General features: G+C 38.9%; 1 protein-coding gene across 8 annotated transcripts in view; it reads left to right on the forward strand.

Moving 5' to 3' along the window:
- Nucleotides 1-24182, forward strand: part of GIGYF2 (GRB10 interacting GYF protein 2) — a 164047-nt gene extending 139865 nt beyond the window's left edge. For 6 of the 8 annotated variants that reach the window (XM_077155436.1, XM_077155437.1, XM_077155439.1 and 3 more), the window contains 7 exons: nt 5893-6015; nt 9864-10067; nt 10187-10389; nt 11552-11706; nt 13162-13337; nt 16496-16643; nt 22344-24182. In XM_077155436.1, coding sequence (XP_077011551.1) covers nt 5893-6015; nt 9864-10067; nt 10187-10389; nt 11552-11706; nt 13162-13337; nt 16496-16643; nt 22344-22411 — 1077 coding nt within the window. In that variant the 3' untranslated portion in view covers nt 22412-24182. The other 2 variants (XM_077155438.1, XM_077155441.1) reach the window with 2 other exon arrangements.
- Nucleotides 24183-27230: the final 3048 nt, after the last annotated feature.

The following is a 27230-nucleotide window of genomic DNA, read 5'->3' on the forward strand; positions in this document are numbered from 1 at the left end:
TGTGAGATGATATCTCATTGTGGTTTTGATTTGCATTTCTCTAATGGCCAGGGAAGTTGAGCATCTCTTCAAGTGCCTTTTGTCCATTTGTAGTTCCTCTTCTGAGAAGTGTCTGTTCAACTCTTTTTCCCATATTGTAATTGGATTGGCTGTCTTTTTGTTGTTGAGTTGAACAGTCTCTTTATGTATTCTGGATACTAGACCTTTATCTGATATGTCATTTCCAAATATTGCCTCCCATTGTATAGGCTATCTTTTTACTTTCTTGATGAAGTTCTTTGATATGCAAAAAAAAATGTTTAATTTTGAGGAGTTCCCATTTATTTCTTTCTTTCTTCAGTGCTCTTGCTTTGAATGTAAGGTCTATAAAACTGCCTCCAAGTATAAGATTTATAAGATATTTTCCTACATTTTCTTCTAACAGTTTTATGGTCTTAGACCTAATGTTTAGGTCTTGGATCCATTTTTAGTTAACTGTTGTATAGGTTGTGAGATATGGGTCTTCTTTCATTCTTTTGCATGTGGATATCCAGTTCTCTAGGCACCATTTATTGAAGAGACAGTTCTGTCCCAGGTAAGTTGGCTTGACTGCCTTATCAAAGATCAGTTGTCCATAGATGAGAGGGTCTATATCTGAACATTCTATTCGATTCCGTTGGTCAGTATATCTGTCTTTATGCCAGTACCATGTTGTTTTGACCACTGTAGCTTCATAATACACATTAAAGTCAGGCAGCGTGAGACCTCCGACTTCATTTTTTTTTCTCAGTATACTTTTAGCTATTCAGGGCACCCTGCCCTTCCAGATAAATTTAGTTACTGGTTTTATTATTTCTGAGAAGTGAATTGTTGGGATTTTAATTGGTATTGCATTGTATCTGTAAATCAATTTAGGTAAGATTGACATCTTAACTATATTTAGTCTTCCAGTCCATGAACACGGTATACCCTTCCATCTATTTAGGTCTTCTGTGATTTCTTTTAACAATTTCTTATAGTTTTCTTTGTATAGGTTTTTTGTCTCTTTAGTTAAATTTATTCCTAAATATTTTATTCTTTTGGTTTCAATTGTAAATGGAATTCGTTTCTTGATTTTCCCCTCAGATGGTTCCTTACTAGTGTATAGAAACACTACAGAATTTTGAGTGTTGATCTTGTAACCTGCCACTTTGTTGTACTGGTTTATTAGCTCTAGTAGTTTTGCTGTGGATTTTTTGGGATTTTGGACATATAGTATCATATCATCTGCAAACAGTGAGAGTTTTACTTCTTCCTTTCCAATTTTGATGCCTTGTATTTCTTTTTCTTGTCTAATTGCCCTGGCTAGAACTTCCAACACAATGTTGAATAACAGTAGTGATAGTGGACATCCTTGTCTTGTTCCTGATCTTAGGTGGAAAGTTTTCAGTTTTTCCCCATTGAGGATGATATTAGCTGTGGGTTTTTCATATATTCCCTTTATCATTTTAAGGAAGTTCCCTTCTATTCCTATCCTTTGAAGTGTTTTCAACGGGAAAGGATGTTGAATTTTGTCAGATGCCTTTTCTGCATCAATTGAGATGATCATTTGGCTTTTCTGCTTTTATTTGTTGATATGGTATATTACATTAATTGATTTTCTTATGTTGAACCATCCTTGCATAGCTGGGATGAATCCTGCTTGGTCATGATGTATAATTTTTTATAGTTTTAATGTGTTGCTGGATTCGAGTTGCTAGAATTTTTTTGAGGATTTTTGCATCAATATTCATTAGAGAGATTGATCTGTAGTTTTCTTTTTTTATAATATCTTTGTCTGGCTTTGGTATGAAGGTGATGTTGACTTCGTAGAATGAGTTAGGTAGCTTTCCCCCCTCTTCAGTTTTTTGGAAGAGTTTGAGCAGGATTGGTACAAATTCTTTCTGGAATGTTTGGTAGAATTCACATGTGAAGCCATCTGGTCCTGTACTTTTCTTTTTGGGGAGCTTCTTAATGACTGATTCAATTTCTTTACTTGTGATTTGTTTGTTGAGGTCGTCTGTTTGCGAATCAACGTTGGTTGTTCATCCCTTTCTAGGAAGTCGTCCATTTCATCTACATTGTTGTATTTATTAGCATCAAGTTGTTCATAGTATCCAGTCATTACTTCCTTTATTTCTGTGCAGTCAGTGGTCATGTCTCCTCTTCCCTTTCTTTTTTTTTTTTTACACATGGGCAGACACCAGGAACCTGAACCCGGGTCCTCGGGCATGGCAGGCAAGCACTCTTACCTGCTGAGCCACTGTGGCCCGCCCTCCTCTTCCATTTCTGATCTTATTTATTTGCATCCTCTCTCTTCTTTTTGTCAATCTTGTAAGGGTCCATCAATCTTACTGATTTTCACATAAAAGCAACTTCTGGTTTTATTGATTTTCTCAATTGTTTTCATGTTCTCAATTTCATTTATTTCTGCTCTAATCTTTGTTATTTCTTTTCTTTTGCTTGCTTTGGGATTAGTTTGCTGTTCTTTCTCTAGTTCTTCCAAGTGGACAGTTAATTCTTCAATTTTTGCCCTTTCTTCTTTTTTGATATAGGCATTTAGGGCAATAAATTTCCCTCTTAGCACTGCCTTTGCTGCGTCCCATAAGTTTTGATATGTTGTGTTTTCATTTTCGTTTGCCTCGAGATATTTACTGATTTCTCTTGTAATTTCTTCCTTGACCCACTGGTGGTTTAAGAGTGTGTTGTTGAGCCTCCACATATTTGTGAATTTTCTGCCACTTTGACACTTTTTAAATTTATTGAGACTTGCTTTGTGAGCCAGCATATGGTCTATCTTTGAAAATGATCCGTGAGCATTTGAGAAAAAGGTGTATCCTGCTGTTGTGGGGTGTGATGTTCTATAAATGTCTGTTAAGTCTAGCTCATTTGTTGTATTATTCAAATTCCGTTTCTTTATTGATCCTTTCTCTACATGTTCTGTCCATTGATGAGAGTGGGGAATTGAATTCTCCAGCTATTATGGTAGATGTGCCTATATTTCTTTTCAGTGTTTTCAGTGTGTGCCACATGCATTTTGGAGCATTCTGTTACGGTGCATAAATATTTATGATTGTTATGTCTTCGTGCTGAATTGTTCCTTTTATTAATAGATACTATCCTTCTTTGTCTGTTTTAACTGTTTTGCATTTGAAGCCTAAATTGCTGTATATTAGTATAGTTACTCCTGTTCTTTTCTGATTGTTATTCACATGAAATATCTTTTCCCAACCTTTCACTTTCAACCTATGTTTATCTTTGGGTCTGAGATGTGTTCCCTGTAGACAGCATCTAGATGGGTCCTGTTTTTCAATCCATTCTGCCAGTCTGTGTCTTTTGATTGGGGAGTTTAATCCATTAAAATTTAGTGGTATTACTGTACGGGTAGTACTTTCTTCTACCATTTTGCCTTTTGGATTTTATATGTCATATCTAATTTTCCTTCTTTTTACTTTTACTCATAGTCTTCCTTTCTACACTCTTCTACCTCTCAAAATCTACCATTGTAGGTTTCCATCGTTTTTTTCCTCTCTTCTGCTGTGGCTTTCATTCCCGTAAGTTCTGTGATTTGTTTTTTCAGACTTTGAATTTCTTCTTTTTGCTCATTCCTTGCCTTCTTTATATCCTCCCTCAATTCATTGATTTGGTTTTTGATGAGGTTTTCCATGTCTTTTTGTATATTCTGAATTAATTATTTCGGCTCCTGTATCTCATTTGAATTCTTGGTTTGTTCCTTTGGCTGGGCCATATCTTCAGTTTTCGTAGTGTGATTTGTTATTTTTTGCTGGCATCTAGGCATTTAGTTACCTTAATTAGTTTATTTTGGAGATTACTTTCATTTGTTTTACCTAGGGTTTTCTTGCTGGATGAATTTGTTGTCTATCCGCTCTTTGACATTCAGTTCAGCTTTTTTTTTGTACCTCTAGCTTAGGTTTTGCTTAACAGAGGAGAATTTTTCAGTTCTTGTTTTCTTGTTTCTTGTCCTGCTTGTATGGTGCCTTTTTCTCCCCACCCTTAGGAGGGTCTACATAAGTATTATAGACCCCAGCTGGATTTTCCCAAACTACACTGGCCTCCTATCAGGAGGAAAGAGTCACCTGCATCAGTTTTCCCTGAGGGTGAGTCCCAGCAGCTTGAAAGACTTTCTTGTGAAGTCTCTGGACTCTGTTTTTCTTATCCTGCCCAGTATGTGGTGCTTGTCTGTCTGCAGGTCCCACCAGCATAAGATGATGCGGTACCTTTAACTTTGGCAGACTCTCCCTGCTGGGGGCATAGTGGAGACAGAGGAGAGGTTGTAGGCTGGTTTTAATGGCTTCAAATTACGAAGCTCTGGTGTCCTTAAGGAAGTGAGGGATTACACCTGAGTTGGGCTTCACAACCCTCCCCTAGGAAAAGGCACAGGCTCCAGACAAGCCCTCACACTAGCTTGTTTCTGCCTAGGTCTGGGGCATTTGCAGCCTGAGAAGTTCTGCCGCTGTATCCAAAGGCAGTCAAGCCTTTGTAGAAACACAGCCACAAAAACCTGTTTCTTTTTCGTCAGCCCTGCCCCTTTGGCTCCAGGTCAAAAATGAGCAACCTCCACTTTGACAAGGTTCACCTGGGCTGATAGCCTATTTTTAGTATTCAGAATTTGTTAATTAATTCCACTATTGGCGTTTGGTTGGGCTCAGCCCCTGCTGCTGGTAAAGTCCCTTTACTTTCCCCTCTGGGAAGCAGCCTGTGGGGAAAGGGTGCTGGCTGCCGCGGCTTGGGGATCTCACTGTTCTGGGGGAGCTCGCAGCCAGTCCATCTGGTCCAAATTGGGGTATGCTGTGTGTCCAGTCACTGACGTGGCCCCAGGAGCTGTTCTGTTCTGTTTCTGGTTATTTAGTGATTTTTCTGGAGGACAAACTAAAACGTGCACGTTGCTAAGCTGCCATCTTGGCCCCTCCTCTGTCGTTCTTTTTTTGTAGCAGCACAACATGTGTTCATGAGTATATGCCATTATTCGTCAGTCTGTTTCTCAGTTAGTGCATCCTTCAGCCACCTGCGTTCATCAGGGATCATATATAGTGCCCAGAGTCCATATTCCATGAACACTACAATGTATTATTTTTATTTAACAGTGTCCAAAAGTTTGGTTACGTTTATTTTTTTGTTTATTTTGTTAGTTGTTTGTTTGTCTTAAGAGCTATAAGATGTCTCAGAATTTGAGGTTATCTTGTTCTGGCCAAGAAGAGCAAGGGATTCCCTCAGAAAAAAACCAGGCTTTTGAGAACATTGAGATATTCAGGACCCATTCCCTTCTTGCACTCTATTTTAATCAATAATATTAAGGGATAGGTAACATAGAATTATTCATTAAAAATCGCTTAATGCTCTCTTGACTGGAAGCTATGGCCTGGTTAAGAGCGACTCCCTTTCATAAAAGACTGATTGAGAACTATGCTTAGCATCTTCCATTAACTGTGTACCTCAGTTCTTCCTTCAGAAATCTTGTCCTTAAACCTCTTGCTGGATAGCATACCATGTTCATTGTCACCTTCTTGGATTAAAAAAATTTAGTGATGCTTTTGTTTACTCCATTACTTTATGGATTTGTAATGCTGTATATATCAGTGCCAAATATAACTGATTTCGAATCCTAAAGTGGTAGGTCACATGTAAGTGTGCATGTATTTTATCTTAAATTGTTTAAAAATAATTGTAAATTTAGGGCCATGACAAAAATTAAGGAAGCAAAAGAAGTACACGGAGAGAACAGTATATAGAAGGGATGAAAATGAAAACTTGAATTGAATGTTGTAAATAGAGCTGAGGGAATTACAAAGATTCTGACTATACATAATGCATTATTGCTCCTTTTTCTCCTGTCCACATTCCTTCAAGAATCTTCTGCTTTCCTTTTTTTGTCAGCTACCCTCTTCCTCAACGTGGGGCCAACAGTCCAGTACAACAGCATGTCAGTCCCAGGCAACACTGTCGTTGGCTGAAATCCAAAAACTAGAAGAAGAACGAGAACGACAGCTTCGAGAAGAGGTAAGTTTTAAAAATAAAAGTGTCTAGTGAAACAATATTCCAGACTAGCTAGAGTGCATTATAGATTACTAAAAATAATTATTATTGTCAGAACTGCAGTTTGTCTGAGTTTAGTGTTCATTATTAAACTCATTAGTCAACAATTTAGTCAGACTAACAAAACAAATACAAAGGTGCTAATTGGAATAGTAGTGAAATTGGGTCATGTAAATTTTCATATACTTTAAACATTTTACTGCAGTTCTTGACAATAGCTGATAAATAAAAGTATGTGTGTTCAAAATTGTGGGTGAGTTTTGTATAAATATCCTTTTGTAAATTTGTAGAATGCATTTTTTCCCCTGAAGGCTCTTGGGCTCCCTGACTAACCTAGATAAACTTCTAATTGAACAGAAATAAATTGCTCTGCTTTTAAGTCTGTATTCTGTAGTTCATCATCATGGTAGGAAGGGTACAAAAGATTGAAAAAACAGATAAAAAGGAAGAGTTGTTTGGAAGAGAGGAGAAGTGAAGTGGTTTGGTCCAGCATGCCATTCGGTGCTACGTTCATTCAACAGATATTTACTGAGTACTTACTCAACAATAGTCTGGAAATATAGCTGCAATGAAGATAAAAATGTCTGTCTTCATGAAGCTTGCAGTGTAATTGAGGGGAGATGGACATTTAAAAAAAAAAGTAAAACTTAGCACATATTCAAAAGTGATAAATGTCAATGAGAAAAATAATGGAAAAGGTGCTAGGGAGACACTGCTGGGTGATGGGTATGGTATTAGTTCCCTGAACACATTTTTACTCAGTTCTTCTAGCATGTTCCAGACTGGATATTCTTGGTTTACTGCACAAGCTGTTCTTCTGTCTTCCTGGAATTCCTGTCATTTACATTTTGTCCCAGTGGACTGATTCCTATTTTCTCATCTTTTCTCTCCTGTTTTCCATGTTTGTCTTTTTATCTTTCTTGAGTGTTTTAGTATCCTGACTGCTTAGACAATGGGAGTTTTTTAATTGGGCTTCCTTTGTATGTGATAGATTACTTTTCTCTTGCTGCTTTCAAGATTCTCTTTCTCTTTGACCTCTGACATTCTGATTAGTAAGTGTCTTGGAGTACGTTTGTTTGGATCTATTCTCTTTGGGGTACATTACACTTCTTGGATCTGTAATTTTAAGTCTTTCATAAGAGTTGGGAAATTTTCAGTGATTATTTCCTCCATTAGTTTTTCTCCTCCTTTTCCCTTCTCTTCTCCTTCTGGGACACCCACAACACGTATCTGCACGCTTCATATTGTCTTTCAGTTCCCTGAGTTCCTGCTCATATTTTTCCATTCTTTTCCCTTTATTTTCTTTTGCTTGTCAGATTTCAGATGTTCCATCCTCCAGTTCACTAATCCTGTCTTCTGCCTTTCAAAATCTACCATTGTAGGTTTCCATTGTTTTTTTCCTCTCTTCTACTGTGGCTTTCATTCCCATAAGTTCTGTGATTTGTTTTTTCAGACTTTTGATTTCTTCTTTTCGTTTATTCCTTGCCTTCTTTATATCCTATACCTCAGTTCATTGATTTGGTTTTTGATCAGGTTTTCCATGTCTGTTCGTATATTCTGAATTAATTGTTTCAGCTCCTGTACCTCATTTGAATTGTTGGTTTGTTCCTTTGACTGGGCCATAGCTTCAATTTTTTCTAGTGTGATTTATTTTTTGCTGGCATCTAGGCATTTAATTACCTTAATTAGTTTATTCTGGAGATTGTTTTCACTTCTTTTACCTAGGGTTTTCTTGCTGGATGTATTTATTGTCTGTCTGTTCTTTAACATTCAGTTCAGCTTTTTCTGGACCACTAGCTTAGGTTTTGTTCAACAGAGGAGAATTTTGCAGTTCTTGTTTTCTTGTTTCTTGCCCTGCCTGTATGGTACCTTTTTCTCCCCACCCTTAGGAGGGTCTACATAGGTATTATAGACCCCAGCTGATTTTCCCAGACCAAACTGGCCTTCTGTCAGGAGGAAAGAGTTTTCCCTGAGGGTTGGACCCAGCAGGTTGAAGAACTTTCCTGTGAAGTCTCTGGACTCTGTTTTTGTTATCCTGACCAGTATGTGGCACTTGTCTGTCTTCAGGTCCCACGAGCATAAGATGATGCGGTACCTTTAACTTCAGGAGAGTCTCCGGTTCTGGGTGGGCTCGCAGTTGGTCCAGATTGGGGTGCGCTGTGTGTGTGGTCACTCATGTGGCCCCAGAAGCTGTTCTGTACTGTTCCTGGTTATTTAGTAGCTGTTCTGGAGGATGAACTAAATCCCACACCTTGCTAAGCCACCATCTTGGCAGGGTATCAAGTGGGAGTTTTTTTTGACTCATGGTTTTGAGGTAAGGAGAAGTCCAAAATCGAGGTGTCAGCAAGGCATTGCTTTCTTCCAGAAAACTCTGACATTCCAGAGATGGCTGCTGGTGATCCTTCGTCCTTTGGCTTTTCTGACAACTTGGCAATACACATGGCAGTGTCTTCTTTTTCTTCCAGGTTCCATTGACTTCACCTTCTTTCTGCTCCCCATGACGTCTCTCTGTGTCCGATTTCCTTTGATTATAAGGACTCCAGCCATATTGGATGAACGCCTGCCCTTATTCAGTTCGGACACACCATAACTAATAACATCTTTAAAGGGCCTGTTTACAAATCGGTTCATAACCCACAGGACCAGGGATTGGGACCTGAACATGCCGTTGGTGGGGGACGTCATTCAACCCCAACCAAAGGGACAGCTCCTCAGTTTTATTTTTTCAATCCTTCTATTAAATCTTTCGTTTTTGTTCCCTTATTTTAAATTCCTTTGAGTTCTTATTTTGTTCTCTATAAGTTTACTTGCCTTGTTTCTGTTTCCATTGAATTTCATTTTGGATTTTGTCTTAGAGGTTCACATCAAATGGTTGTTGATCCTGAGCTGTTCAAATTTAAGAGCAAGGTACTAAAAAGCTAAGTGAAAGTTCTAGTGTATAGGATGTTTTGGTGGGCTTCACTGTAAATGATCTTCTAACCAAACCAAATGGGAAGCCTCCCCATCTGTTGCATAAGTCTTTGCTCTTGAGCTAATCAGCTTCCCTACAGAATACTTATCTAGTCTCTTGCCAGGGAGGTAAGCCAGTTCAGGAAAACAGCTAGAGGTCCCTCTGGTTCAACCTCTCCAAAGAGGAAATATTTAATTTTCTGTTGGGGTTAGGGAAGGATATTTGCCCAACTGCACAGGGTCGAGGAGACAGCCTGGGGCCTTGCTATTTTTTTATAGACTTTTGGCTAATCTTCCTATTTTTTATTTTTAAGCCCTGTGAAGATCCGTTTAGTTTGAGGTACCTAGTACCTCTGATTCCTGAGCTTCCTGTATGAATCAGCCTATTTCTGACCTTCCTTTACTCAGGTTTTAACTTAATTAGTTCTGTAACATCAGTTATCATTATTTATCTGTTTTCAGCTCTAAAAATCTATTCTATTTTCTTGGCCCTTACAGGTTTATGCCTTTAAAAAAAAACATACAGTTTTAGTTGCTCTGGTGGGACTTTAAGAAGTAGACATCTGTGTTTCACTTATATGTTTGACCAAAGCACCTATTTAATTAAAAAAGATTTTTTTTTTTATGGGCAGGCGCTCTATTTAATTTTAAAGAAGTAAATTCTACATTTGATCTTCTTGTTCCTCTCATACTACCTCTAGCAACAGACAAATTTTTATTTGCAGCAAAAGAATTAACCCAATTAAGTGCTTTATTTAATCTTATGTCACTGCTGTAATATTTGCATTCCATTAAGTACACTGGACATTTGTAACTATTGTCTAAAAACAGAAATCCTGAGCTAAGTTTTTTTTTTGCAATAGCAAAGGCGCCAACAGAGGGAATTGATGAAAGCTCTCCAGCAGCAGCAACAGCAGCAACAGCAGAAACTCTCAGGTTGGGGGAATGTCAGCAAACCTGCAGGTACCACAAAATCACTTTTGGAGATACAGCAGGAAGAGGCCAGGCAAATGCAAAAGCAGCAGCAGCAGCAGCAACAGCCACCAAATAGAGCCCGGAATAATACGGTGGGTTCATTTTCCTAAGCCATTATTGTATTGACTGGTGTTATAAGTTATTTTTTCTGACTCTTCTGGATTATCTGTCTTTTAGTATCTTTAACCATAATCTTGTTTTTCTTTAATAGCATTCCAGCCTACACACCAGCATTGGGAATTCTGTTTGGGGCTCTATAAACACCGGTCCCTCTAACCAGTGGGCATCAGACCTAGTCAGTAGTATCTGGAGTAATGCTGACACTAAAAACTCCAACATGGGATTCTGGGATGATGCAGTGAAAGAGGTGGGACCTAGGAATTCAACAAATAAAAATAAAAACGCCAGTCTCAGGTAGGGCTCAAAATGATCAAAACTATTTTTGTTGGTGTGCTTGTGGGGGTTTGTGGGATGTTGGGCAGGCAGAAGAAGGGAGTTATTAGTTTTATGTATTGTTTTCATCTGTGTTCAAGCTCATGATGTCATAATTATAGTGGGGTTTTCTTCCTCATAGAAACACATTTGTGATAGTTCTGGGGAATCCTTAGAGTGTTTCTGCTGTTGAGTACTTTTAGTCCATTGCCTGTCACATGATGACTATTTGATAAGTATTAGGAAGAGTATAATATTTTTGCTGTAGACCATGTCTCCAAGAACCACTAAGATTCTCTAAATCTTAGCATTTTAAAAAAATTTATATTTTTGACATATTTGTGCTATAATGATTATTTTGAACACCTCAGTGATGACTTATTTATTTTTATGGTAAAATGTTATATCTTATTGTCATCTTTCTTTCCTTAGTATGCAGCATTGTTGAAAGAGCATGGGTTTTGGTGTTAAATACATGAATTTAAATCCCAGCACTACCACTTATTAGCTGTGTGACCTTGGGCAAGAGGGAACCTCTTTGAGCCTCAGTTCCCTCATCTGTAAAATGAAGATGATAATAACAACTTCATGGGTGTAGTTTAAAGAATAAATACATGTGAAGTAATTAGTGAAGTGCCTGGCACATAGTTACTTCTTAATAAATGGTAGTTTTGTCAGATTGCTTCTTCTTGAATGAGGGCCCAGTGTATTTTGAAGAAAGACAGTAATTGTCAATTTGTTGAGCATCTTCGCCAGGCACTGTGCTCTAGGCCTTTGCATACAATATCTTCATTCATTATGATATCCCTAAGAAGTGTTAGTCCCATTTTACAGATGAGGAAACTGAGGCTTAGTAAAGTGAAGCAACTTACCTGAGGACACATAGGAAGAATCTAATAATTTTTTCTGAATAGAAGCCCTATAGTCAATGTATTAGATAAGGCTAGGTTTTAAGGGGAATTCAGTATTTCCCCCCCCCAGAATCCAAATATTTACATTTTATTTTTTTTCTTTTTTGAGGCAGGCATTCATTGGATTGCTGGACAGCTGCCCAGTGTTGCCAAGACATTATTTATGGTTTTGTAGTATAATGATATAGTAACAGTTTCTGGGAATATAATATCGCCCTATTGTTTTGCTTCAGTAAATCTGTAGGTGTGTCTAACCGGCAGAATAAGAAAGTAGAAGAAGAAGAAAAGTTGCTGAAGCTCTTTCAGGGAGTAAATAAAGCCCAAGATGGATTTACCCAGTGGTGTGAACAGATGCTTCATGCCCTTAATACGGCAAATAACTTGGATGGTAAGAATCGGGGAGGGAAACCCAGCATGTGGGAATGACAGAGGTAGGACCCACAAAGAGGTTGGCAGATTGGAACAATGGGCTTAAAACTCCTGAGGCGAAACGTAACCAAAGTCAAGTCCTGTACCTACTGGATGAACTTGACTAATTTACTGATAGTACCAAGCTCAAATAGATTACCATCAGTTGCCAGAGAGTAAATTCAAGCTGTTTTAGTGATGTACAGGACAGAGAAGACCATAGTTCCACACTATGAATTTTATGAGGGACATTGCCAGCAGGATTAAGTACAAGGAAAATAACTGTCATGGTGGAAAGAGAGGTTAGCCTCGGAAAGAGAAAGTTGAGGTGATGTGAGATCCTTCCTACCTTTGGCGTGTGTGGGGGGGTGTTATGTGACAGCGGAAATAGACTTATGTAGGATAAAACCTAGCACCAGTGTGTGGAAATTAAATGGTTTCAGCACTGTTTGATAAATAGCTTGCCAGTAAGTTCACAAAGAGAACTATCTGCCTTAGGTGGAAGTGAGTCCCAGTCCTTCCCTCCAGGTGTTTGAGCAGACACTGGTCAGGCAGGTTGTAGAAGAGGTTCCCATAACTGATAAGACTACAGTGAAGTAGTTTCCTTCTGCTGTCTAAAAATCAAGATCTCTTATAAACAGAGTGGCAAAGAAATTGAAACCCTCCTTTGCTCATGTAACATAAAATCTCATGGTCTGACATCTATAGAGAAAATGATAGTAAATAATAGTAATGACTACCATCCATTAAGTAGTTACCATATGCTAGGCACTTTTTAGGGGCTAACATATGTTACCCCATTTATTTAAATTTTGCAGTAATTTTTTAAGGTATCTTTACAATGTAGGTGTTATTATCCTCATTTTATAAATTAGGAAACAGAGGCTCAGAATGATTAACTCATCAAGGTCACACAGCCAGCAAATTTCAGAGTCACGTTTTAAACCCATGTCTGTCTAACTCTTGTACTTTTTCTCTGTAACATACTGCTTGCATATTCCATTTGATTTCTCTCTGAAACTGTAATATCTCAGTGGATCAACAGCTCCAGGAGGATATGGCTGTATCTTTAGTATCTGTCTTGGTGCCTGGCACACATCATAGCATATAATAAATACTAACCAAATTTAAGAAAAGAAAGAATTAATTCCCAAGTTACTTTAGTCTTAGGCAAGCAACTTTTCATCACTAAACATTAGTGACGTATCTTGTGACCCTGTGCTGTTTCAGATCATTTGGGGCACTTCTGTGATAGCACTTCTTCATTTTTACCTGGTGGATTAAGGGACACCTAACATGATAGCTGTGTACCTTTTAAGTTTTTTATTAACTTTTGTTGTTAGGTTTGTTACAATGGAAAATTGAAACAGTTTTTTGTACATAGTATTTCATTATTTTAGTTACTATATCTGTCTTCTCCCTTCCCATATTGCAGTTCCCACATTTGTTTCTTTTCTGAAAGAAGTAGAATCTCCTTATGAGGTCCATGATTATATCAGGGCCTATTTAGGAGATACATCTGAGGCCAAGGAGTTTGCCAAGCAGTTCCTCGAGCGCCGTGCCAAACAGAAAGCCAGTCAGCAGCGGCAGCAGCAGCAGCAGCAGCAACAGGTATGAGGTAGCACAGAGAGCTCACTGTGACCGAATTTCGATACCTTTGGACGTTGAATAACCAGGGAAATGCAAACTAAAACAAAGATATCATTTTTGAACTTCAAATGATCACACTTTTTAAACTATAGTATACTTGATATTTTCAAATTGCATATCCAGAGACCTTTGTGAATTTCCCATACAGCAAATGTAACCATTTATTCTCTAGTAGATATGGCAGTCTCATTTTTCCTGATTCACACAGGTGCCTCAATCACATTGTAAATTTCAACATGTCACAGACTTGTAAATTTTTTAAAATATTTTTATTGGTAGAACTTAACATACAAACATTTCATACATGGTATACAGTCAGTGGCTCACAATATCATCACATAGTTGTGTATTCATTACCATGATCATTTTTTTGAAGATTGCTTCACTCCAGGAAAAGTAAAAAAGAAATAACTCATACATACCATATTCCTTACCCTCCTTCTCATTGACCACTAGTATTTCCATCTACCCAATTTATTTTAACCTTTGTCCCCTGCATTCTTTATTTTTTATCCATATTTTTTATTCATCTGTTCATACCCTAGATAAAAGGGTACAAGGTTTTCACAATCACACAGTCACACTGTAAAAGCTATGTCATTATATAATCATCTTCAGAAACAAGGCTACCAGAACACAGCTCTACAGTTTCAGGTACTTCCCTCTAGCCACTCCAATACATCATAAGCTAAAAAGGGGATATCTATATAAAGCATAAGAATAACCTCCAGCATAACCTCTCGACTGTTTGAAATCTCTCAGCCAGTGACACTGTATTTTTCCTCATTTCTCTCTTCCCCCTTTTGGTCAAGGAGGTTTTCACAATCTCTTGTTGCTGGGTGCCAGCTCATCTTGGGATTTCTGTCCCACGTTGCCAGAGAAATGTACACCCCTGGGAGTCATGTCCCACGTAGGTGGGGAAGGCAGTGAGTTCACTTGCCTTTTTGGCTTAGTGAGAGAGGCCACATCTGTGCAACAAAAGAGGTTCTCTGGGGGTGACTCTTAGGCCTGATTTTAAGTAGGCTTTAGCCTATCCTTTGCAGAAATAAGTTTCATAGGGACAAACGCCAAGATGAGGGCTCGGCCTATTGATTGGTTGTCCCCACTGTTTGCGAAAATATCAGAAATTCTGCAAATGGGAAAGTTGAATATTTCCCCCTTTCTCCCCATTCCTCGAAGGGGACTTTGCAAATACTTCTTTATTCACTGTCCAGATCACTGTGTGGTTTTATCGGGGCATTACACTACCCTGGACAAACCAGCAAAATCTCATTCCCTATTTAAGTCCACAAGTACTTATGGTGTTCAACAAAACTGGACCATACAAGTTAAATTAGGAAATGCACTACCCAAAATATAATTTTTTCACCAAATAAACATCTCTCCCTTTAGTCTCACACAAAAGTTGAAGTTTTAAGAAATGGAGAATATCATCCTTTACCCGATCTTTCTGATATACCTTAATCCTATCCAGATAAGCTTTATTCATATCTCTCCTCGATGTCTGATCACTTTTTCAACTTTTTTAAACAGTTCCTATTTGTGGTACTGCCGACTTTCATAGCTTCAGAGGTCTAACGCTGAGTCTCAGGTGTCACATAAATACCTGAAGTTTCTGAGAAAGACCCTGTTATATACAAACAGCTCAGTGTCTTGGAATTTAGAATTAACAGTTACACTTCCTGAATATATGTGACTGCTGTAAGACCTACGATCCAGGACCCTTTACAATAAGCCTGATAACCCATGCTTTCAACTTTAGTTCACCAAATTTTTATTATAGTTAGTCCATATTATTGAAGCATGATAATATTTCTTTTTGTTCCTGACGTTTCATTCAGCGTACTGCTCTTAAGATTCATTCATCTAGTTGCTCCCCTCACAACTTCATTCCTTCTTGCAGCTGCATTGTATGTATACACCATAGTTACCCCTTCCATTCCTCAGTCATTGTACCCTTAGGTCACCTCCATTCATTGTGGATCATTAACACTCCAATCAGGAATGCCAGTGTCCCCAGGAAATTTGATTTTGTGTGGTTAATACCTACAAATGTTAAATTCTCCAGTGCTCAAGGCAACACAGTGGCAGAGGGTGTAAAAAGGTACAAATTTTCTGAAAAGACTAGTTGGCAAAGCTCATGGAGGTTTTTAAGAATGCTCATTTCCTTTAATCCTATAATCCCTGTACTAGAAAGATTCTGTTTTGTTATAGGTCACTTCTAGGGATGTGTGAGAGATACAGTGAAGTACATGGCATTTAAAATCCATTTGGATGATGGGCTAACTGGGATAAATTGAAGGAAGGTGGAAGATATAAATGCTGTAACAGCCTCAGGAAAAGTATCTTAAAACATCAAAAGAGAAGGCATTGCACTTGTGACACAGCCTCCCCTCTATGCTGAAATAGAAAGGGGGAAGCCCAGCACATAGACACACACACGCAAAGCCAGACTTGTTCTCAGTGCTTACTCCGATTCTCATGCCATCTCCCCCATTCCCCCTGCCTCCAGCTGGCTTATTGACCCTGATCCCAATTTGAAATGAATTCCTGTAAGAGCAACAAAGTAGACTATTTAATAGTTTAACCTTTTGCTCTCAGGTGGTAGAAGAGGACAGACAGTATTTTGGAGCCAGATCCCTTCTGGTATTGTCAATATGAATCAAGTACATGACAGTAGCTTTGTTTGGTAACTTGTAGCGATGTGGCCACTCTGTCCCGGGGGCCCAGGGAACAAAGAACCTTTCATTTGGGGGTAGGTGAGGAGTATAAATTGCCAAAAAGCAGAGGTCTTTTTGTGGTTCCTTTCTGTATGTTCAGTTTCCTAGTGAATGACGCAGATTCCACCCCCCAATATATGCTAGAGATCTAATAGCCATGTTGGCTCTCGGGAGCATGGAAACCTCCAGAAAAGGCCTTGTGGAGGCATAGAGTCTGAGTAAGACCCTTTAATTTAAATGAAAGAAAATCATGGCTCACTGGGCTGCTTTTGGTTTTCTTATTACCAGAACCCATGCCAGACTTTCCATTTTTTTAAACTCATACTTGTATTTTCTTACAAGATACAAGTAGATACAAGCCTGTATCTACTGTGTAAGTTACGCTGTCTCATTTTGCAGGACTCTGTGTGGGGGATGAACCACAGTACACTCCATTCAGTATTTCAGACCAATCAAAGCAACAACCAACAATCCAATTTTGAGGCTGTACAAAGTGGCAAGAAGAAGAAAAAACAAAAGATGGTCCGAGCTGATCCCAGTTTATTAGGTAAGCACAATCGTCACGTTTCAGCTGGGTGCTGGGTAAGTTCCCTTTATGGCCATTGCCATTCATGAGTCCCGATGGTGGGATGTTTCTCAAGAAGAAAAATATTTCTTACACAATTTTTTTTTGCCTATTCAGTATAAGTTGCCAGCATTTACTGAGCATCTCAGTGTAAGAACTCTGCCTCATGTGCTGCAGGGAGTAATCAAAGTAGCAGTAATTTACAGTGTATGATGCTTTAAACTTTAAAGCATTGTGTCATATTTAATGTGATTTTCCCCGAAGAACTTTTGAATTCAGTTGGAAAATAATGTTAATGGATCTCATTTGGTTTTCAAAGAAGAGCACCAGTGTTTGTTGAGTGCTCTCTGTGTCATATTCTCAGCATTACTCTGCGTCATATCCCAGTTTTACACAAGAGTAAGCAAATTCCAGAGGATTAGAACATCTCCCAGGCCTGTTTTTTTCCTCTATCTGTGTTACCCACAGCTATTCTTATCTGACATTGAGAACAAATGCCTTCCTATAAGGTAGCTTTATGAGAAAGGTGATAACTGAATTGGGCAAGAAGGATGGATAATGGTGTTTCCAAGTTAGTAAACAGCGTAGGCAAAGCTGATGGGCTGCCTGTGCTTCTTTTTGTTTGTTTCTTTTTTTTTATTGCTTTATTTTTAAATTCTATTTTTTGTTTTATTGTTTCTGTTTTATTTATTGCTTTTCTATATTGTGAAAAATAACATAAAAAAGCAATAAATTTCAAAGCACACTGTAACAATTAGTTGTAGAGCAGATTTCAGAGTTTGGTATGGGTTACAATTCCACAATTTTAGGTTTTTACTTCTAGCTGCTCCAACACATTGGAGACTAAAAGACATATCAAAATAATGATTCAGCAGCAATACTCATTTGTTAAACCCTATCTTTTCCTTTGATCTTTCTCCCAATCTTTAGGGGTATTTGGGCTATGCCCATTCTAACTTTTTATGTTGGAGACGCTGTTGATAATATGGAATAGGCGGATGGAACTAATTGATGTTCTGGAGAGGCTGGCCCCTCTGGGTTTCAGAACTTATCTGGCCAAGGAACCCATCTGGAAGTTGTAGGCTTCTGGAAAATAATCCTAGTACATGGGACCTTTGTAGAATCTCAGATAATACCCTAGGTGTTGTTTAGGGTTGGCAGGAATGGTTTTTATTGGGGTTTGGTAAACTATGATAGGTAGCAATGTCTAGGTGAAGCTTGTGTAAGAGTAGCCTCCAGATAGCCTCTCGACTCTATTCAAACTCCCTCAGCCACTGATACCTTATTTGTTACAATTCTTTTCCCACTTTTGCTCAGGAAGACATTGTTGATCCCATGGTACCAGGGCCAGAGAGACTTTCACCCCTGGGTGTTGTGTCCCACATAACAGGGAGGGTAATGATTTCATGTGCAGCATTAAGCTTAGAGAGGGAGATGCCACATCTGAGCAACAAAAGAGGTCTTCTGGAAATAGCTCTTAGGCATAACTATAAGTAGGCTAAGCTTCTCCTCTACATAAATAAGCTTCCCAAGAGGAAGCTTCAAGATCAAGGGTTTTTGCCCTATTGACTTGTGCATCCCTAATATTTGAGATGGTATCGGGATTTTCCCAGTGGTATTTAACAGTTTCATATTTTTTCTCCTGTCCCTCAGTGGTCTTTGTCAATACTTTTTAATTATCTGCATAATATACTCTGGGATGTATCTGTGCATTACATTAAGCTATATAGAATTACAAGCCATTATTCCTGTTCTGGACTCCCTGTGTTTGGGTTGTTTAAATGATCTGTCCATATAGGTTGAGTTAGATTATATACTACAGAAATTTAGGTTCTGGACAAAATAATCCTCTCTTCCTTTGGTCTCATACACTAGGTGAAGTTCTAAAATACAGATAGTATCCTTCCTTAACCCCCTGTATTCTGATTTACTTTAGTCCTGACACAGACAGCTGCATTCTTGTCTCTAATTGAAGTCTGATCTCTTTTTCAGTTTCTTTAACAGTTGTTGTATGTGACCTTCAGAACTACAGAATTCCTACTCTGAGTCTTAGGTGTCACACAGGTACCCAGAGTTTCAGGGAAATACCAGGTTAAACATATGTAGCATAGCCTCTCAGTACCTAGAAATAACAATTACACTCTGGACTAAATGTGAATACTATAAGAGCTTACAATCTGGGCCCCAATTTTCTTACAGATATTTTCTAAATGTGACCATACAATATTTGTTCTTTTGTTTCTAGTTTATTTTGCATCACATAACTGTGGTGTATACATATAATTGAATATTATGCCGCTATGGAAAGGAGGAAGTCATGAGGCATGCAATATTATGAATGAACCTGTGGAACATTATGTGATGTCTGTGTTTCTTAAATTGGCCTCAGAGCCCCTCAGAGGCTGACAGAATTAAAATTATTCTCTATTTATGAATGTAAGAATCCATAGGCTATTATAAAGCCATGCTGTCTGGAATAGGATGAGTAAACTGCCAAAGGTGGCAGTCTAGGATGTTGGCCTATTCAGAAGGTAGAAGTCAGGAGAGCAGTAAAGCAAGTGGCAGGTGCTGGTGGCAGCATGGAATATAGTGGTGGCGAGGGGGATGGAGAGGAGTTTGTTGTGTTTTAGAAATCCATCAAGGAAATGGAATCAGCTAGAGAAACAGTGGAATGGTCTCTGGCCAGGGTAGCAGGTTGGGTGTTGCTGCCATTTGCTATAAAATAATGAGCACTGGGAAATGGAAAAGGCTTATGGGGAACTAATATGAGCATTTAAGTGTTGGATATGTTGAGTTTGAAATGGCTTTGAGATACCAAGTAGGAGTTGCCTCTCACAAAGACCTTGATAGCTGGCACAGCAAGAAGGAAGTTGTGCCCCTGCTCTGCTTTTGGCAGTATCTGCACTTTTCATTCAGAAAGTTCCTACCCTGGAGAAAACTAAAACGTAACTTTGAGGATTGCCCTTTGAAATTGGTGCCTGAAGCTGGATTTGGACACAGAAATTTGGTGAAATTCTGTTTTCTTCTGCTTGTCTCAAAAGTTACTGTTAAGGATGATGAAACATTAAGTACAAAATTTTATCAGCTCTGACAAATATACAAATATAAATTGAAAAGCATTCCTTACATTCTAGCTATGGGTTCTAGCTAAGAAGCACTGTGTTTTTAGCTGTGGAATCTGAGGAGTAGGCTGTCCAGGGAAAATGTTCCTCTGAAAATAAGACTCTTTCTTATTATAGACTTTAAAATCCCCCTTTAAGTGGATGGGAGATGGGAGATTAAGTAGAGATTAATCTCTAATCTCTAGGAATAGAGATTAAGGAATCCATTATGTCTTGAAGGCGAAGAAAAAAATCAGGGCTAAGCAAATACAAGGGAAGTAAAAGTATTCAGTAAATCATTGAAGAAACTCATTTGGCTAGACTCTTCAGTGGACCATGTCATGAAGATTTCTGGTCAATTAAACCACTCTGAAAATTCCTCTAATTGCTGATTTCTGCCCCTTGCCTGCTTATTTCCATGTATTTAATAGATATATGCCTTATTGACTTACAGGTTGAGAAAAATTAATAAATTTCCATCAGTCTCAAATACCCCAGGCTAAGAATGGAAAAATCTATTGAAAAAAGTCGTTGATCAAAATAGAACTTTGCTTCTAAAACAAACCGGCAGAGGGAGCCCTGGCCTATTTTGATTATTATTATCCTTCACTGAATTGTGATTTCCTCCACAAGGTGGCCTCAGTGAACCAGCAATCTGCATTGGATATGATAAGTGCACAGTCAATATAGTTTTCACTCACTTAGGTTTTCATTATAAGAACAGTCTCTCAAACAGGCGAGGACTCTTAAGATTCTTAAGTGAGAGAGAGTCCGTTTTCCTGAATCTTTTGAAAAGCTAGGCAAACCTGGCTTAACTCTTTATCTGTATTGCCTGGGTTTCATGCTTTCAAATGGGGGGGGTGGCAATAAATGCCCAGCTTAGTGGTTTTTATGACTGAGAACTTGCCTGCTAAAAGCCTAAACTAGTAATCAGCATACGACAACATTGGATGATTAACTTTTTTTTTTTTTGCCCTAGGTTTCTCCTGCCTTCCTGTCTTTTTTTTTTTTTTTAATTTTTTTTTATTAATCAAAAAAAAGAAAAGAAATTAACACAACATTTAGAAATCATTCCATTCTACACATGCACTCAGTAATCCTTCCTGTCTTTTTGTGGTTAAAATTGTTTTTCTAAAAAAAATTGCATTTCTACTTCTGTTGCATGTAGTTCATTATTGTTTCGATCATATTTTATTTGAGTTATATAAGAAGTCAAAAAGCTGTGCCAAAATAGACTAATAGCTCATTTCATTAACTATGTAGTCTTTAGGTTCTTAAACTTACCTTATTAAACTGTTACTGAAAAATATGAACATTAAGCCTTTCTGTATTTTCAAAGGAAAAAATCTTGTGGGTTATGGGAACACAGTTGGTGGGGCAGAGTTTGGGATGGGGTTTGGAGTCCCAGCCTCTCCCTGCGCTGGGCTTTGTGAGTAACTTGCACCACAGCTTCCTTGGTTAATAAATAGACATTTTTATTTTTTTAAATCATGCTATTTTCGAGTCAACAGAATTTTAGCTGTTTTTATTATGTAAGGCACTTTTTGTTTATTATGGGTACATTTCAAATGTGTGTTTGTTTAAAAACGTGAACGTTAAAGAACAAAAAAGGAGAAGGCAGAAAACCCAAGTAAAATCAACAGACCTGCTTTTGCCTGTTTACTTTTGGTGTTCAAATAACAACTGAAACTACTGGTATTCAGTTCATTGGATGAACTGCAAAGCTTTGGGGAATCATCCAAAGGGGCCCTTATTAATAACTTTGTCGGTCCCTGATTATGGAACTTATTGAAAAAAGTATGTTCATCTAGTTGATGGCATTAGGTTTTCAAATGTTGGTAGCATTTGTGAATCCTGTTGTTGCCTTGAATGGGCATTCTAGCACTGCTTTTTCTAAACCAGATTCTATTTGGTTAATCATATATTGTTAACTGAAATTCTTTCCTTTGCTGGTTTGCTTAGAATAGTTGAAGAAAGTACTTTGATCTTTTTGTTCTGCCTTCTGTGGACAGAAAGATTGTGTGGGGGCTCTAGGGATCTTTCTAATGGATCTTCCCTAAAGTCCCCCACCCTCAGATAGCACAAGCTCTTGGCAAGAACTTTCACAGTTTTTCACCCATGGGGCTGGGATGGGGGGATATTCCCAATAAAGTGAGTCTGGGGCTCAGGTAGCATTTACCCCTTCTCAGATTCCCATACCCCAACCCCTCGTCCCTTCTTTTAAGGTACACCTACCTCCTGGACCTCCTGGACAGTTTGGTAAGTATACCATACTGGCCTGGCCTTTCCATACACTCATACACAGTCTCTTCTTAGGAGTCTACAAGCAGTGGTTTGCCATTCTTTTTAGCAGTGATGTTGTCCTCCACCCCCTCCCCAATTTAATTATATTAGAACCCTAAGAGAGAAAACAGAAAATTTCGCTTTGGAGGGGCAAAAATACTACTGTTCTTACCTCTATTCTTCTCTCTTTAAAATCCCTGTGGTATTCTCTAGAGCAAGAGCACCATACTGCTTTTTGTTTCGTTCTGAGTCATTGGTTGTCTGGGTGTGGTCCCTAACAGCCAGTTTTTCCCTACAGGATTTTCAGTCAATGCATCATCGGAGCGACTCAATATGGGTGAAATCGAGACTTTGGATGACTACTGATCACCTGCCAATGGACTGGCCTTCCCTCTCCTCTGCTGACCATGGACTCTCCACCACAACACTTACTCACCATTTACTCTTATCACTCTGCAACAAGTCACAGAACCCATCATCTCAGGCTTTGTCTTTTAGCCCTTTCTGTCCAAGATTTTTTTAACAGTTTTTGTGTGCAAGCATCTCAGACTGTAGATAAGTGGACCGGACTCTGTTTTGGGTGTGGTAATTAGGAGCCCTCCCCAACAAGGCTGATTTTGGGCAGCAGGTGTTTACTGTGCTGCGGTTTCATCTACTGCCTCCCAGAGAGTGTGTTGGGATCTGTAGCATGCCTTCTCTTGTCACTTTTTCCCCACTTTTCTTTTTTTTTTTCCCCTTCTTTTTCTTCTTTTCTTGTTCCTTTTTTTTTCCTTTCCCGTAAGGGCAAGGGGGGTCTAACTGGTGCAATCATAAAGAGAGTTAATGGTTAACAGACATTGTTCAACAACCAACGTCCCATGGACTGTGACTTGACTGTCTGACAGAAACAGTCAGACACCTGGTCTGAAAGTTGCATTCCCGTAGCTGACTTTGAGATTGCATCAAAGAGGCCCTGAGTGGGGTGGAGTTTAGATCGAATTGGTTTGATGTTGCACACCCCTCACCTGTTCTTTCTGGGCATTCTTTCAGAGAAAGGATTCATGTTTTTCTTCATTAGATAGTGACTTGCAAGCAAGCTGACTTCTCCCATGGCATGCTTCTACCTGATTGGACAAAGGAAATTCTGTGGCCTGGGAGAGGGACTTACTAATATTTCTTTCTTACAAAAACTGATTTTCCCATAAATATTTTTACTTCAGAGGACTAGGACCAGTTTGTTTTGGGCCCTTCTGCTGAAAATTTGTCTCGTTTAAGAGACAACTAGGATCTTTATCATATGTATGAATTTGTATAATTTTCATTTTGGATAGGGATAAACTTTCACTTCCGATAAAAGCCCGGAATTTCATCTGGTTCTTCAGAGCATTGCGTATGTCTTGCTGTGGCCCTGAAAAGGTTTTGTTTAAAGATTCTGGAATGGCAAGTTACTTGCCTTTTCTGAAAAGAGAACATACAAAACCCGACCATCTTTTAGACCTTCATCCATGGAAACCACTAAACAGGAGGATGCAGTGGGATGGAGGGGAACAGGAGATAATGGAAGAAAGGAGCCTGGTCTGGCTTCTGGTCTGACTTCCTAACACCCCTTCATTTATAAATGTATTTGAGCCCTATTTATAAACAAATACTTTTCCTGCCTCCACCAAGCTCCCCTTCCCCATAGAACATTACCCAGAATTGCCCATCACACTTTGGTCAGGAGCCGCTGGACTGCCTGTCCATGTGGAAGGAGCAATGTGCTTTGGGTGACTCCTGGCTAAAGCACCTTTTCTTTCTGTCATCATTACCTGATGAAGGCTGGAGTTGCTCTGAGAGCAGTTTGGTTTTGGATGATCATATTTGGTTTTTATTTTTATTATTTTGGATCGCCATTCTCCCTATCCCTTCTTGCCTCCCTCCCTCCTAAATATGTACAATAATTATACAAAGACTGCTACAAACTTGTATATAGTTTTTGGATCAAATAGCATGAGGAGACAGGAAACCATCAAAAGTTGGGACACCTGTTCTCCTTTGCTTTGTATATTCAAAAGTTGTGGGGGGTGGGAAAAGGGATAGTTAAAATGTTTACAAAACTTTAAGCTCCCTCAGAACTTTTGCCAGTGTGGAGGAAAATAAAAAAAGAACTTAAATAAAACCTGGTTGTATTCTGAGTGTACCTCTCATACTTGCCTTTGTTGAGGCTATGTTTTGTACTAAACTGTTCTTCCTGGCACCATGGAAAAAGCTCCAAGCCAACAAGTACCCAAGACATGGAGAGATCGTGTGGCTTTCTGTGCTGGGTTGCGCATACTGGCTAGTTCTGTATTTGAGGATGGACAGGTCAAAGTTGAACTGGTAAGTTTAATCAACACATCTCTCATCCTTGAACATACCAGATACCTGTTCTCTCTTTTTCTGCTGACTGTGGGTCGTCTCCTGCTCCCCATACTCAGAACGTATCCCTGTACACATTTCCTAAACTCCACTTGCTTGCTCAGAGAAAGAAAAATTAAAGAAAGCAAACAAATATTAGGGGTGAGGTGGCAGATTAGGGGGAACAAAGTGATTTTAGTCATGGAACATTCCATTTGCTTATCCAAAAGACTTGCTTCTACTTGAGGAATTTCCCACTTATTAGAAAGGATCAATCTTCTCCAGGAATGTTTTTTTCGGACTCTCTCAGGTCTTTTACATTTTCTTTTGCTCTTTCACTTAATATCCACCACTTTCATATCCCTTTTATAAATTCATTTCAGAATTCTCTTAACTCTTCCTGTGTTGTGTACAGTTTGCTTCCAGTTATTTTAATGCACAGATTTTTAAAACATTCCTGAACATGATTGATTGATTACAGAAATCGTCCATGGGATATGATGTTTTGGTTACTGTTGGTGCATGACATGTTACTCCCAAACTAGCCTAAAACAGCCACTTGATTTATAATTTTGTGGGTCAGGAATTTGGGAGGGTTCTGCTGGACAGTTCTTGGTGGGGTGTCATCTGGCTGGCACTGCCATCTCAAGAAGGTGGGGTGGGTATGAGTGGATGAACCGCATGACCTCTCCAGTGTGGCAATTTAGGGTAGTTGGACTTATGTGGTAGGTGACTTCCCCAGAGAACCAGGCAGAAGCTGCATCTCCTCTTCTGATCTGAGTTCAGAAGTCACAGTTGTGCTTCTGTGACACCATACTCTGTCACAGTAGTTGCAGAATCACTCAGATTTGAGGGAGGAATGGCAAGGACACATTGCACAAGAGCATGTGGGATGAGAGAGATTACTGTGGCCATTTAAAAAATGTATAATCCGCATAAAATAAGTTTATGCATCCATCAAGGAATTTTAGCTCTGTTTTTATTGGCTTTAAGTTAAGAAGGGATTTTTTTTTTCTTTTTAATTTCAGGATAATGGTACTTCTGGCTTCATTTTAAATGTTTTTCTTTTAGGACAGCCAGTGTTATTTATATCTTAAAATGTATTTAACCTGGTAAGGAAATAATTTATATGAAATGCCCCTTTCTGTATTGTTAATAAAAGTGAAAATCACTGTTTGTGGCATCTAATTAACAGAATTGGTCTTTTGAAACGAACATATTTCTATCCTTTGCTTCCACTGTGGAAAGTAGAACTCTGTCAGGAAAGTATGTCACGGCATCCTTCATAGAGTAAGATACAGCCAAGAGAGCATATTCCAAGTGAAAGTGGGCCTTGTAGTTGATTTGCTTCTTGGAACAGAAAAAGCCCAGCTCTGGATGATCATTGTGGCCCTACTTGGGTTTAGTCAACACCTGATGAAGAGCTCACAACGCCTGCCGGGACCAAGGGGATGCCTGAGAACCTTGATGCAGTCAGCTCTGTGGTGGGTGTTTCTTGATGTCTGAGGATAGCCTGAGAATGAAGACCTGTGTGCCTCTTGGTATTGCGGGTTCTGTGCTGGGCATCTGAAGCCTGTAAGAGGTGTTTCTCTCCAAGATTTAATCAGTGGGGATGTCTTAAAACTAAAGAAACAGCTATAGATACAGGTTACCAAATGGGGGAGATGCTAGGGAGATGGGGTGTTAACCTGATTACTGCTCTTTGACCCAAGCAGAAAACTGCCATTGCTTTCACTTTCATGGCTGGCATAGTGTGACGACACAGAGATGAAAGTCATGATAGCCTCAACTCCAGTTCAATCCAGTGATTTTAATAAGACATTGCTTTTTTTGGGGGGTGCGGTGGGGTGCATGATCTGGGAATTGAACCCGAGTCTCCCACATGGAAAGTAAGCATTCTACCACTGAGTCACCAAGAGGCATTACTTAAAGAAAAAAATTTTTTTTTATCATTGTGTATAATGTAAAAGCCATTTTAAACATTTTTAAGTGTTCAATTCTGTGACATTAACTATTTTGGCAGTGTTGTATGACTTCAACGTTATTTCTAAAATATTTTTATTATTTCTTAAGGTTGCTTACTTGTTCTCCCAGTGTGTAGCTGAGGCAATAGATTGGTTTGCCTTGGCACTAAATTGCTTTTCCCTTTGAACTCCATTAGTATGAGAAATGATCAGTATTAGACTTAGTTGCATGTAACAGAAGACAGGTGACTTTAACAAGATAGTTTTTTCCTCAAATAAAATCTCAACGTAGATATCACCTTGTTATTCAAGATGTAATGGAGAGGCGGGAGGGAACTGCCTGGAAATGTAGAGCTGTTTTCCAGTACCCGTGTTTCTTGATGATGATTGTAATAATGATGTATTGGTTAGGGTTCTCTAGAGAAACAGAGTCATCAGGGAATACTCGCAAATATAAAATTTATGAAAGTGTCTCACATGACCGCAGGAACGCAGAGTTCAAAATCCACGGGGCAGGCTGTGTATAGCCAATGACTCTGATGGAGGGTCTGGACGAACTCCACAGGAGAGGCTTGCCAGCCGAAGCAGGAATAGCCACCTGTCTCTTCTGAATCCTCCTTAAAAGGCTTCCCGTGATTAGATTAAGCATCACTCATTGTAGAAGACACTCGCCTTTGGCTGATTACAAATGGAATCAGCTGTGGATGCAGCTGACGTGATCATGATCTAATTCTATGAAATGTCCTCATTGCAACAGACAGGCCAATGCTTGCCCAACCAGACAAACAGGTACCACAACTTGGCCAAGTTGACACATGAACCTGACCATGACAAATGATATACCTTTCACAATGTGACTGTGTGAT

This window comes from Tamandua tetradactyla, chromosome 3 (assembly GCF_023851605.1).
Source record: "Tamandua tetradactyla isolate mTamTet1 chromosome 3, mTamTet1.pri, whole genome shotgun sequence".
Classification (NCBI taxonomy): Eukaryota; Metazoa; Chordata; class Mammalia; order Pilosa; family Myrmecophagidae; genus Tamandua; species Tamandua tetradactyla.